Source organism: Arachis hypogaea, chromosome 19 (genome assembly GCF_003086295.3).
Source record: "Arachis hypogaea cultivar Tifrunner chromosome 19, arahy.Tifrunner.gnm2.J5K5, whole genome shotgun sequence".
Taxonomy (NCBI): Eukaryota; Viridiplantae; Streptophyta; class Magnoliopsida; order Fabales; family Fabaceae; genus Arachis; species Arachis hypogaea.
In genome coordinates, this window is record NC_092054.1 from 11,158,838 (window position 1) to 11,172,028 (window position 13,191).

Here is a 13,191-nt window from a genome sequence, read left to right on the forward strand (position 1 = left end):
AAATCAACAACATTCACATTATTCTTGACTGAGCTTGTGACCTTGACATCCTACAAGCCATGCAACCAACACTTAGACTTGGGATAACAATAGGAGCAAAACTTGCCCTTTGCCATTTTGGTTTCCATTAGCATCCAGTAGAAAAACTGTTGTTGTTTAAACAAATAACAAATAAGAGTTGGAAGCTCCATAGATAACACTTTGAATTGATGAAAAGCACAGGGAGGAAATAAAATAGAAACTTTGGAGACAATGTTGTACCTCAATGAATGCTTTGGTGCAATCAAGGAAATAGTTTCCGGCACAAACTATAGAACAAGCGATCCACAAGAAGCAAATACTTAGATTTAACTTTCCGAACAGAGCGTATGACCAAGTGTTTGATGCTTGCCACAGGCCATGAATATGGGTCTTCCCAATACTGCATAATCCAAGGCATATAACAACCATATTAAGAAAATAGGTAAACTAACAGAATATAAGTACCAATTTATACTTACATAGTATTCATCATCATAAAAACTATCAGAAGGGAAGCAGGGATGGATGGAGAGGGAGAGTGATGAGAACTTTTGTGAGTATTTAAATTGTTTGACAAATTTCATCAACTGGTAAAGACGTGGTTGAATCATATTGAGCCGAACATTTACTTCCAGTCGATTAGAACAGCTTAGAAAAGATATGGAAGGTAAGTTATCACCAGTATAATAGTATCGAAATGATAATAGATTTGGAGTGTCAATTTCAATCTTCTCCATGGTAGAGCAACATAACACCAAAGCCTTGAGTTGAGAACTTGAGATCTTAATGTTCTTAAACATGCAGCAGTCAACCAATTCCAAACTCTCAAGGAAAGGAAATTTGGAAGACAGATGAAGAAACCATGTGGCTGTAAAAGTAAATTTAATGTTCATATTCATTAAGGTCAAAGCTCTCAAATTTCCACAACTATCAAAATTCATCTTGGGGGGCCCATAACTGTCAGCAACATAATATAGTTTCTCAATATTTGGAGCATCAATATAAACATTTTGTACTCCCTGAATATCAACTCCCTTGAGATTTTGTAGACCATGCATGCTTACTGATTTCATAAGAGAAATTTGCATATCTCCGGCACCTTGGGGGTTGTATACATAACACCTCTTCAAGGTTATACGCTCAATTAAAGGAGAATGAGAAATAACATGCTCGATAGCACCTTCATCATCAAAAAGGACATAGCTCAAGGATAATACACAGAGTGAGGAAAACTTGAATGAAGGATTCAGGAATTCTTTGTCAAATCTGATTCTCCCCTTCAGCACTAACTTATTAAGTGATCTTGCTTCAATGACACCTGGATGCAAGATATAACATAGGCACGGATCATCCTTTTTTAAAGTAGGCAGGCAAAGCTTTAGGGTCTGGAGATCACATTCACTGGCTAACTTAAGCCACTGATCAACATCAGGGTATATAAGCTGAAGGTCAAAGCAGGTTAAACTAAGCTTGAGCGTGAATTCTTTGATTGCTAAGCCTTGTTCACTGAACCTCAGCAATCTTTGCTTGCCATAATCAAGGAATCTCTTAATTTGTCGATCTTTCTTCCGCTTGGAAGACCAGCTAATAGATTCTCGGTCACAAATAGACAAAATGGGAAAGGTACAGAATATTTCTCTCCATGTCTTAGACAAAAGACTAGTATTGATAGCATCTTGCTTTGGCAGTCTTGAGAGAATGTCATGAAGTATGATTTCTGGTAAACTGGATATCTGGTCCATTTTTTCAATCATTATTGTGTCCTTCAAAGCAAGTAGAAGAATATCAAAAAAAGAATAACTCAATGATCTCAAATTATGATAATCAAAAAAATAATTTATAAAATTTGTTCTTTTCCCTTCGTTTTTGCAACAGTAACTAACAAAGCAGAACCCACAAGAATCATCATTGACCACCATCTGCCCAAACACTAGTAATTTGGATGCAAAAACACATACAGAACAAATAAGATCAATGATGTGGTAATTTTACTATAAGTATATAGTGCTATACATTATTTGCGACCATTGTTTATTAAGTTTGACCACACACTAGGAACCAAAGAAAAAGAAAGTTTCAATCATCAAATTTTATATAACTTATGTGTTATATTTATGTATTGCTTTTGCTCCTATCAGCTAAACTTTTTGAATTCATTACCGAATAGTGAGTCTAGGGAACATTAAAAAGAAATCCTAGTAATCCACAACCTACAATTGTTCTTAACATTCTACACATTTAGGCATGATATTTGAAAAATTGAAACTTTAAGGATTTGAGCTAAAGCAAAGTCAAATTTGAAAACTCTAAACTTTAAAGCTACGTTCTCTGTCCGTCTGTCCAATATTTTAAGATTATTTAAAAGAAACCTTTCCTTATTTGCAGAAGTGCCAATAAATATTAGAATTAGTAAAATTTCTGTTAAGCACTAAGCAATTGTATACTGTATCCTGATCAACGAGTTCAATATATTCATTGCTAGAAAACGATACATAATCACAACTAATTTAATGGCAGTATTAGTTAATTAACAATGATAATAACCGCTAGATTGTTAGAACTTAGAACCGAACCTGGAAAGCAGATTTCAGTCACCGAAGATTGAAAGAAGAGGGAGATGGCGCGAAGAGAGTGGCGGTTTTGAGTTTAAGGGGGAGAGAGAGAAGGGGGATGTTTAAATTTAAATGACTTATTTAGTTATCAAGTTAATAATATCTTATCCAATATAAACCGAAAATTTATTCAATCTTAATAATATCTTATCTTATCTTTAAAATTATTTAAATTATAATTTTGTACAAAAGTTATCAAGTTAATTTATATTTTTGTAATTTTCAATTAAGATAACGCTGACCAATTTATTGATTAAATAAATAATTTTTGCATTTTATTAATTTTTTTTAATATGTTAAACATAAAGGATAAAAATTTATTTTGTCAAATAATTATGATATATGTACATAAAAAATTAATTAGTACTTGACTTAATAAATATTAAATATAATAAATTTTAATTATGTTTAACTATTTTTTGTTATCAAATATTTTTATTTTGTTATTGGTGCTACTAAGATTTTAACATTTTCAATATAAATTATTAATCTTGACTAAAAAATGACTTATTTAGTTATTTTATTTCCTAATTGTTGCAGGTTTATCCAAGGATATGATAAGAATATTACGTTTCTAAATATTTGTACATTATTTCCTTCAATCGATTTCCTATTATATAGTTACCATCACTTTTTTTTTTATACATAACTAGATACACAAGATATATCTGAATACTTTTTAAATAAAATGTATCAAAGATATATATCAAAAATAATTACAACAGTAAAAATTAAAAAATCGAAAAAATGACACTTTATTCAGTTTATTTTGTATTAGTGTTAAACACGTGTGATATACAAATTTATATTTTAATCTAATATAATAAATTAAAAATAATATTTTATAATTATAAATTATTTGAGTTTAATATAATACTATTATCATTATTATATAATAAACGTACTGAATATGTTATTTTATCTTTATTCAAAGTAAAATATAAATAGAACAGTTTAAAATTTTTAATATTCTTGAATCATAAGAAAAGAGACATAAAAAAATAAGAATGTATATAACTATAATAATAGTATATCAATTTTACACTAAATTTTATATTAAAAGGCTAATAAAAATGATGGTTTGTCAGTGGCTAAGAGAAGATGGGGTTGAATCTTAGCCCCTTTTTCACTTAGTAACTCTTGCTGTCCTTTATAACACTTGAGGAGAAATTTCTAGTTTTTGTCTCGTGCCTAGTCAAGAGACTTTTTCGTTTTGTCTCGTGACTAGTTAGGAGATAATTTTCAATTTTGTCTCCTATGCAGCAGAAACAGAAATGGAGTAGAAGATAGAGAGAATTACACCAAGATATATCCTGGTTCAGCTACTAAGTGCAGTGCAGCCTACATCCAGTCTCCATCACAACAATGATGGAATTTTACTATAATCATCTTTGATTACAAATACCAATTCTCCTTAAGAACTACCCTTCTTATCCGGGACAAGTCCAGAATCTAATTCCCAATACTGAACTTGACTTGGTCACTGCCAAGCTTTCAACTGCTAAGTGCTTACCCAACTTGCAAGGGGATTCCCACAGAATCATGATACACAACACAGATGTACAAAGGACCTCTAAGGACATCTATGACTTTTTTTTTTTAAATTTTGCACTCTCTGCCTTTTTTCGCTCTATGGCTTTCTCTTACAAACCTCAGACAAAATTAAACAGAAAAATACAAAATGAATAACATTGAAGGAGAAGAACTTCTGTTAGCTTGGGTAGTTATGAGAACTCTGTGCTTTACACTCTTTTATCCTTACTTCAAGCCCTGGCTAGGGGTGGCAACACTACCCGAACCCGCGGATACCCACCCCGCCCCTACCCGCTCGGGCGGGTAATTACCCGCCCCCACACCGGGGCGGGTTTTAATGGAGCGGGTTCTTGGGCGGGGCGGGGCGGGGTCGGGTTTAGGTTGAACCCGCCCCTACCCGCCCGGTATATATAATATATATGTAAATATATATATTTTTAATATATAATATACGTAACATATATAAAATAATTAGTAAAATGATTAATAATATTATATCATATATAAGTTTTTACTTTAATTTATATTATGTATGTAAATAGTGGTTATATAATTTTTAAAATTTAATTTTATTTGTTGGATTTAATAATTATAGGGCGGGTACCCGCAGGGGCGGGTACCCGCAGGGGCGGGTTAGGGTTTAACATTTTACAACCCGCGGGTAGGGCGGGGCGGGTTTGATGCGGGTTTTCTGTAGGGCGGGGTGGGGTCGGGTAGAGCAAAAACCCGCCCCTACCCGCCCCGTTGCCACCCCTAGCCCTGGCTGTTCTCCCTTATTTATAGAAGGGGAAGCCTCCACAGTTGAAACTGTTGAACCAAGCTAAACTTCTTCTTCTTCTAACCAGAACCGGTTCGGCCAGAGAGAGAGGAGAGGAAACTGAATGTAAAACCTAACATGCAATTACCTCTGTGTTTTTTCTTTACACCAAGTTTCACCAATCCGAGCCTTCCATCTTGACTTGCACTCCAAGAAGGATTCCTAGCCCTTGATGTTTCTTGATGCATGACAACTCGTCTCCTGCTCCACTTTTGCTTCGTCCTTCACGTAGCCTCCTTAGCTACCTTCTGTGATGAATGAACACAAAGCAGAGACGAGTCATGCCTCTGAGATCTTTTTCCTCTGACCGAGATCATCTTCTTTCATTTTTGGTATGGAGAGCATGAGCTTACTTCACCAAATCTTACCCATTTTTGGTGAAGATCTCAGCCACAGCATACTTTTTTGTTTTCTTTTTCTTGCCATCATTACAATGGTCTTTAGCTTGCTTCTAGCTTCTTCTTCATCACTCTGATAGCTTGCAAAAGTTTTCATGCTTTCTCTGTGAAGTGACCGAATGAAGAAGAGAGATGAGAGAGAAGAGAGAGAAATTAAAATTATTTTCAATGAAACTAAGAGAGAGAATGAAAGTGAATTAAGTTTCTACTTCCTTTGTTTGCTGAGTAACGTGTAGCATCATTAAAGTCATCAAATCACTTTTCTCTTTCTCTTTCATGTTTTCAATGCAAGTGTAATGTCCCAAGTTTTTTTTACTACCGTACCCTCTAATTTTATCAAAATTCCTAAATTACCCTTATTCCTTCTTCCCAACCCTAACCCTAATTTTTGTCCATATCAAACCTCTTCTAACACACACAACTGAGAAGGAAAGAAGGGAAAACAGAGAGGGGAAACGGAGGGGGAGAAGAAAGGAAGAAGAGGGGGAAGGAGGACGACGCCGGTTAGGGCCACACTGTTGTTGCTGTCGTCATGGTGGCTGCGCGAGGAAGACTGTCGCCGTGGCTGAGGGGAGCCCGAGGAGAGAGAAGAGAACGCACGGGGAAGAGAGAGCCGTGACGAAAGAGGAGGGAGGTTTCGTCGCCGTCACTGCCGGAGCCTAGCCGCCACCGTTGAAGCTAGCTTTGCCGTCATCAAACCACTATGCCACCGAGGAGGCCGGAGAGAGAGAGAGAGAGAGAGAGGGACTTTGCGAAGGGGAAATGAGAACGTGGCAGAGCTTATCACCGGGAAAAGGGGTACCGGTGGTGCATGTTGTCGCTGCTGTTGTCGTTGCTAGGGAAGGAGGTCACCGTCAAGTTGCACGCGGCTGCTGGTAAAGTTGCCTCTGCTTCCGGTTTAAGCATCCTACCGGAGCTTATGTTGCCATTACTGTTGAAGTGCCTTTATTCTGTTCTAGGTCATTTCCTTTAACTTGTCTCGTTTTCACTTTTGCTCTGCTACTATTCCATTTATTCTACCTTGTTTCCGTTCTGTTCTGTTTCAGCCGCTATAGCTGTGATTATTGCAATGTTGCTGCGGGATTAGTCTGAGTTGTTGCCATCACTGTGTTCTTTCAATCTATCCTATTCCAACCATCCTCATCTTTTAATTTGGCACTCCGGATTTGGTCTTTTCGGTCCTTCAGGACCAAGTTGTGAGTAGGCTTTACATTTATAATTATTTGTCTTTACATTTATAATTATTTTGATATATACTACTTGAATTTATGACTATACTTGCAAGTTATTACCAAAGGATTTGAATTTGATTTTAATAATGGATTTATTAGAACTATGTATTATTTTTTGTGAAATTCGAATTTTTAATCTGCACATGAGACTATATACATGTTTGATGAAGTTTTGTATTATTTTAGAATATTCGATTTTATTGAAGATGTATTTTTGAAACATTAAAGTATTGTGAATACTCACTCGTATACTATGAATTTGTAAAGTATATTTGACATTTCATATGATTGAAAATGATTTTTGATAAGAGAGTATTATTTGATTTGATTTGATACTGTATATATTTGAAAGATCAAAGATTGGTTGTATTTGAAATTATATGTTTTGAATTGGTTTGGGAGGCTCGTATTAGAAAACCGTAGTTAACGGCGGTTATGACGTTAACCTAGATGCATCTGGCTCGGACCTCAGCTAGCAGGGGCGTTGCTAGCCTAACGTGTAGGCCACACGTTGGATCTGTTATTCCGTACGGACATGCTAGAGGAAAGGGCTAACCTTAGAGGTGGAGCCGCCCAAGTGTGGACTATTTGATTTGATTTCTGTATGAGAACTCTCTTATTGATTCACTTATTCATATAAATTATTATTTTCTAACTAAAATTATTTTCATAATAATGTTTAGATGGTCTCATGTGAATTATAGATGTACTGTCTAGTCACTGAGTTGCAAAAACTCACCCCTTTTTTTAAAAAAAATATTTTTCAAGAAAAAGTATTTGATTATGTGAGCCTTTCTATTCAAGAGTAATGATCTGTAATGGGTTCTATTCCTTGTTGAGTTCTTAGGCGTCATCTGCTCCATATGTCACAGGCAGGATCCATCTATATTTATTTATTTTATTTTTGTTCAATTATGTAATTATTCATTCTAGAAAGTTTAATTTATCAAAAATTATTTGTAACATTTTTATTTATCTTATATTCGAATCTGTTAGGCTTGCTAGGGAACTCTTTTTTCTGAGCGCCAGTCATGGCTCATTTTGGGCTGTGACAGCAAGCTAATTCAAGTTAATTGAATTTGAAATCTATCACAAATTGAAAGTGGGATCCGTTGGAAGCAATCCTTGCTTTTTTTCTATTTTATTTTCGGATCAAGCAAGCTTGCAAAAATTAATTTGGGCTAATAGTAATGATTAAAATTGGCCCAACTTTGGAGTAAAAATTTCAGCCATTCATAAAATGTATATTTCTCTTTTTTTGCATCAAGACTGAACATATGATTCTCATTGGGCTTGCTGTTCGGCCCAATATCAAAATTTGCATAGCAAAAATTTTAATTAACACATGAACAAAAATAATTTTGCAATTTATCATATTAATAATATTTAGTCATCACAAATATTAATTTAGAGTTTTCCAAACTCATCAAAAAATTTATCGAAAACCTAATATTTTACTAATCTCAATAAAAAAGCAATTGGCATATGATGTTATGTTTCTTATTACACATTTCATTTCAAGTCTAAAAGTAGAGTTATTGATAAATTAGTTATATCTACAGTAAATATTTATACAAAAGTGTAAATCATAACACGTTATTAAAATAAAAATACTATTTTTCTTACCTAAATATTATTAAAAACCTCTCTGAACACAATATTTGTTGTTGATGACTTTGGATTTCCGTTTTGTTTAACATTAGAACCTTGAGACCATTGCAAATCTTAACTCTGGACAAAATAAGGTAAAAGTTGTCCATAGGTGAACACTAATTTTAGCAAATAAGCCTTACATGTGATAATGACTCTTGTTAAATTATATTTTATTAGCTTTTTTCTTTAAATAAAAGAGTAATATTATTATAATAAGAATAAAATATAACCATAATTTAAAAATTTAAAAAGTAAATAATTTATAAATAAATTTTTTAAATTAATTCAACAACATTAAAAATTAAATATCTAACCACTTAAAAAAGTATATTTAAAAATTAAAAAAGTAACGACCTAAGCAGATAACTTAAAATTTAAATAATAATAATTTAAACAAAATAACTTAAGAAAATGCCTTAAAATTAAAAAGTAACAATCTAAACAAATAATAATTTATAATTTAAAAGAATAATCAGTAAATAATTTAAAATTTAAAAAATAATAACTTAAGTAAATAATTTAAAATTTAAAAAATAACAACCTAAACAAATAACTTAAAATTAAAAAATAACAATCTGAGCAAATAATAATTTATAATTTTAAAAAATTTATAGTGATGATACCTAAACAAATAATTAGTTCAACAATATTAAAAACTAAATACCTAACAATCTAAAAAAGTTGATTTAAAAATTTAAAAAGTAATAACCTAAATAAATAATAATTTATAATTTATAAATAAAATTTTAAAAATTTATAATGATGATACCTAAGCAAATAAATTTCCAAACTCAATGTAAAAAGCGTCACATCAGCATAAAAATTCTCTATTTGCAAGGTTGTCAAACTCGAGAATCTAAGTAAACTCGTGGAGCTAACCTAGACTCGACTCGTGAGTTAACTCGTAAATTCGTATCAATTTTAAAGCACATAATAAACTACTAAACTAAAATAGTAGCATACATTATAACAAGTATTTTAGAACACAAGTTCAAATCCTTTACAATTATATTTATACAATTAGTACAATATACAACGTACACAACTAAAAGTTCTAAACTTCTAATAAAATTAAATTAAAATCCTCCAATATCTTTATCTTCCATTACATCAATAACATCTTCATCGTCTTCGTCAAAATCTTCATTTATCATTTTCATTAAGCAACATTCTTAAACATTTGGTACCTAAATCAAGAATATCAAATAATAAAATTACCAAGATTGTTCCTAAATAAACACTATGTCCCTAATTTAGTTATCAACTATAAGTTGTTCTTAACTGTTAATTTTTTATGTTATCCCTAAATAACAACCATGAACATTGAAGTTAAACCATAATCAAAGCACTGCAATTTACGAACTGTCTAAATTTTCAAACTACATAAAAGACAAGCAATAAAATTTAGGAAAAAAAAAACTTGAATGGAACAAAAGCACAACAGCTAGCTGCGAGTCTGGGATGGCTGACAAAGAACCAGCATAAAACCGAGTAGAAATGCAGCACAATTGTGCTCGTGTAGTGCAGAAATGGAGTCACGATGCAGACGCAAAGAATGAAAAATGGTAAGCAACAGCAAAGCACAATAGAGGTAAGATGCACGAGCCAACAACGACAGCGCAGCGGAGTTATGCACGAACGGTGGATGAATGAACGAATGGTGCACGAACAAACCACGGTAGCACAACGAACTGCAAAGTCGCAGAGGACACGATAAACAGTGGCAATGAGACGAACGAACCAGCGTGGTGGATGGCAGAGGCTCCTCGTGCATCGAAGCAAAACCTAGCTATGGTAAGAAGCAGAGCACTGTGAGAAGAGAGTAGAGAGCGACGTACGACTGTTCTGGGACAGAGTAGAGAGCGACGTGCGACTGTTCTGGAACGCAAGCAACTGACAGTGAATGGCGACAAAGATTGAAGAGTGAGAAAACGATAGAGAGGGAGAAAACTGAGAGAAGAGTGATTAGGGATTTAGTCATTTAGGGTTACGTGTTACTGAGTTAGCATAACATATAACGTTATTCTTTTTTTTTTGGCCCAAATGACGTCATTTTTGGCCAAAATCGGCACCCAAAGCAAACTCGCAAACTCCCTCTCAAACTCGCGATTTTGACCGAGTTTATACGAGTTCATCCGAGTCTACCCTAGTCTATTCAAAAACGAGTTTATGTCCGAGTTAACTCGATTCCACTACCTAAATTCGAGAGTTTGACAACAATGTCTATTTGTATTACTGTAAAAATAAAAATTAAACTACTTTTGGATTCCTTTAAATCATTATATTAATTGATTACATTGGCACAGGGACATACAGTTCCAGAATATAAACCACAAGAGTCTTTTGAATTTCATAAGCGATTTCTGGGTGGATTGCCAAAATAAGAGAGACTAATGCTACTTTCATTATGAGTTTATGACCTTTATTTATGAAGACAATGTGCCCCAAAAGAGTATATTAACACATGTTGTTATTATCTGTATTCTATTATTTGTCTCACAAGTTTATTAGTAAATTGCTGTACTCCCCAAAATTCATATCACTATTACACATTGTTTAATCTTTTTGGGAGTTTAATTTTATGAATTGCACTAAAAAATTTGATAGGAATTATCTTTCATGTTTATTTATCCCATAATCCCTTTTATCCGCCACCTTCTCCAATGATCTTTACAAATGATTCCAATCCTCCTCATCCTGTTGTATTATTCCATATATTTTCAGTCTCACTTTCCGAGTTAGAAGTGAAAATGATGAACATAGTAAATTTTACATTTATTATTATGAGTATGAATGCAGCAAGCCGTTCATAAATTTTTGCTCATACAAGAGAACTTAGAACTCATGAGAAATGATTATTGTCTCCATTGGGCAAATGCTTTTTAATGCTCTCTGTATGAATATCAAGTAGTAAGCTCATAATAGCAAAAAATAAGAAAAGAAAAATTATATTTAAAAACAAAATTGAGTTTGTTATTATAGAAACCTTCACACATTCAAAACTTCCTCCTCTATGGAAGATAAAACATTAAAGAAAGCAATGTAAATGAGTTACTAACTAACAAAAACATAATTACTACTTTAAACTAAAACTAATATTTGCATTATCAGAACTTGACAATCCACATAAGAGAGATTTGAGATGAACGAAATCAACAACATTCACATCATTCTTGACTGAGCTTGTGACCTTGACATCCTTCAAGCCATGCAACCAACACTTAGACTTGGAATAACAATAGGAGCAAAACTTGCCCTTTGGCTTTTTGGTTTCGAGTAGCCACCAGTAAAAAAACTGTTGTTGTTTAAACAAATAACAAATAAGAGTTAGAAGCTCCACAGATAACACTTTGAACTGATGAAAAGCACAGGGAGGAAATAAAATAGAAACTTGGGAGACAATGTCGTACCTCAATGAATGCTTCGGTGCAATAAGACGGGTTCAAGCTCAATGAAATAGTTTCTGGGCACCAACCATAGAACAAACGATTCACTAGAAGTGAATACTTAGATTTATCTTCCCGAACAGAGAGAATGACCAAGTGTTTGATGCTTGGCACAGGCAATGTAGGTGGCAATGAATATGGGTCTTCCCAATACTGCATAATCCAAGGCATATAAATACCATATTAAGAAAATAGGTAGACTAACAGAATATAAGTAGCAATTTATACTTACACGATATTGATCATCATAAAAACTCTCATCAGAAGGGATGCAGGGATGGATGGAGAGGGAGAGTGATGTCAATAACTTTTGTGGTTTAAATTGTTCGACAAATTTCCCCAACTGGTAAAGACGTGGATGAGTCATATTGAGCCGAACATTTACTTCCAGTTGATTAGAACAGCTTATAAAAGATATGGAAGGTAAGTCATCACCAGCATAATAGTATCGAAATGATGATAGATTTGGAGTGTCAATTTCAAGCTTATGCATGGTAGAGCAATTAGATAACATCAAAGCCTTGAGTTGAGAACTTGAAATATTAATGTTCTCATACATGGAGCATTCATCCAATTCCAAACTCTCAAGGAAAGGAAATTTGGAAGATAGATGAAGAAACCATATATATGTAAAAAGAAATTCAATCTTCATATTCATTAAGGTCAAAGCTCTCAAATTTCCACAACTATCAAAATTCATCTTGGAGGGCTCATAACTGCCAGCACCATAATATATTTTCTCAATATTTGGAGCATCAATATAAACTTTTTGTACTCCCTGAATATCAACTCCCTTGAGATTTTGTAGACCATGCATGCTTACTGATTTCATAAAAGAAATTCGCATATCTCCGGCACCTTGGGGGTTGTGTACATAACACCATTTCAAGGTTATATGCTCAATTAAAGGACAATGAGAAATAACATGCTCGATAGCACCTTCATCATCAAAAAGAACATAGCTCAAGGATAATACACACAGTGAGGAAAACTTGAATGAAGGATTCAGGAATTCTTTGTCAAATCTGATTCTCCCCTTCAGCACTAACTTATTAAGTGATCTTGCTTCAATGACACCTGGATGCAAGATATAACATAGGCACGGATCATCCTCTTTTAAAGTAGGCAGGCAAAGCTTTAGGGTCTGGACATCACATTCACTAGCTAACTTAAGCCACTGATCAACATCAGGGTATATAAGCTGAAGGTCATAGCAGGTTAAACTAAGCTTGAGCTTGAATTCTTTGATTGCTAAGCCTGGGTCACTGAACCTCAGCAATCTTTGCTTGCCATAATCAAGGAATGTCTTAATTTGTTGATCTTTCTTCCTCTTGGAAGACCTCCTAATAGATTCTCGATTACAAATAGACAAAATGGGAAAGGTATACAATATTTCTCTCCATGTCTTGGACAAAACACTAGTTTTGATAGCATCTTTCTTTGGCAATCTTGAGAGAATGTCATGAAGTATGGTTTCTG

The 13,191-nt window shown here is 33.6% G+C and overlaps 1 protein-coding gene across 1 annotated transcript; it reads right to left on the reverse strand.

Moving 5' to 3' along the window:
• Positions 1-283: 283 nt before the first annotated feature.
• On the reverse strand, positions 284-1,763 carry LOC140182129 (F-box/LRR-repeat protein At3g59190-like). Its single transcript, XM_072228250.1, has 2 exons — positions 501-1,763; positions 284-421 (listed from the first exon to the last, which is right to left on the reverse strand). The coding sequence occupies exons 1-2, from the start codon at positions 1,761-1,763 to the stop codon at positions 284-286; spliced, it is 1,401 nt and encodes a 466-aa protein (XP_072084351.1).
• Between the last annotated feature and the right edge of the window lie 11,428 nt (positions 1,764-13,191).

What these genes read in the sequence shown, in the direction of transcription:
- LOC140182129 (XM_072228250.1), bottom strand. Translation starts at nt 1,763, where the DNA reads ATGGACCAGATATCCAGTTTACCAGAAATCATACTTCATGACATTCTC. An exon ending in TTTATGATGATGAATACTAT is followed by an intron (nt 422 to 500) that starts GTAAGTATAAAT and finishes TGGATTATGCAG; the next exon opens with TATTGGGAAGACCCATATTC.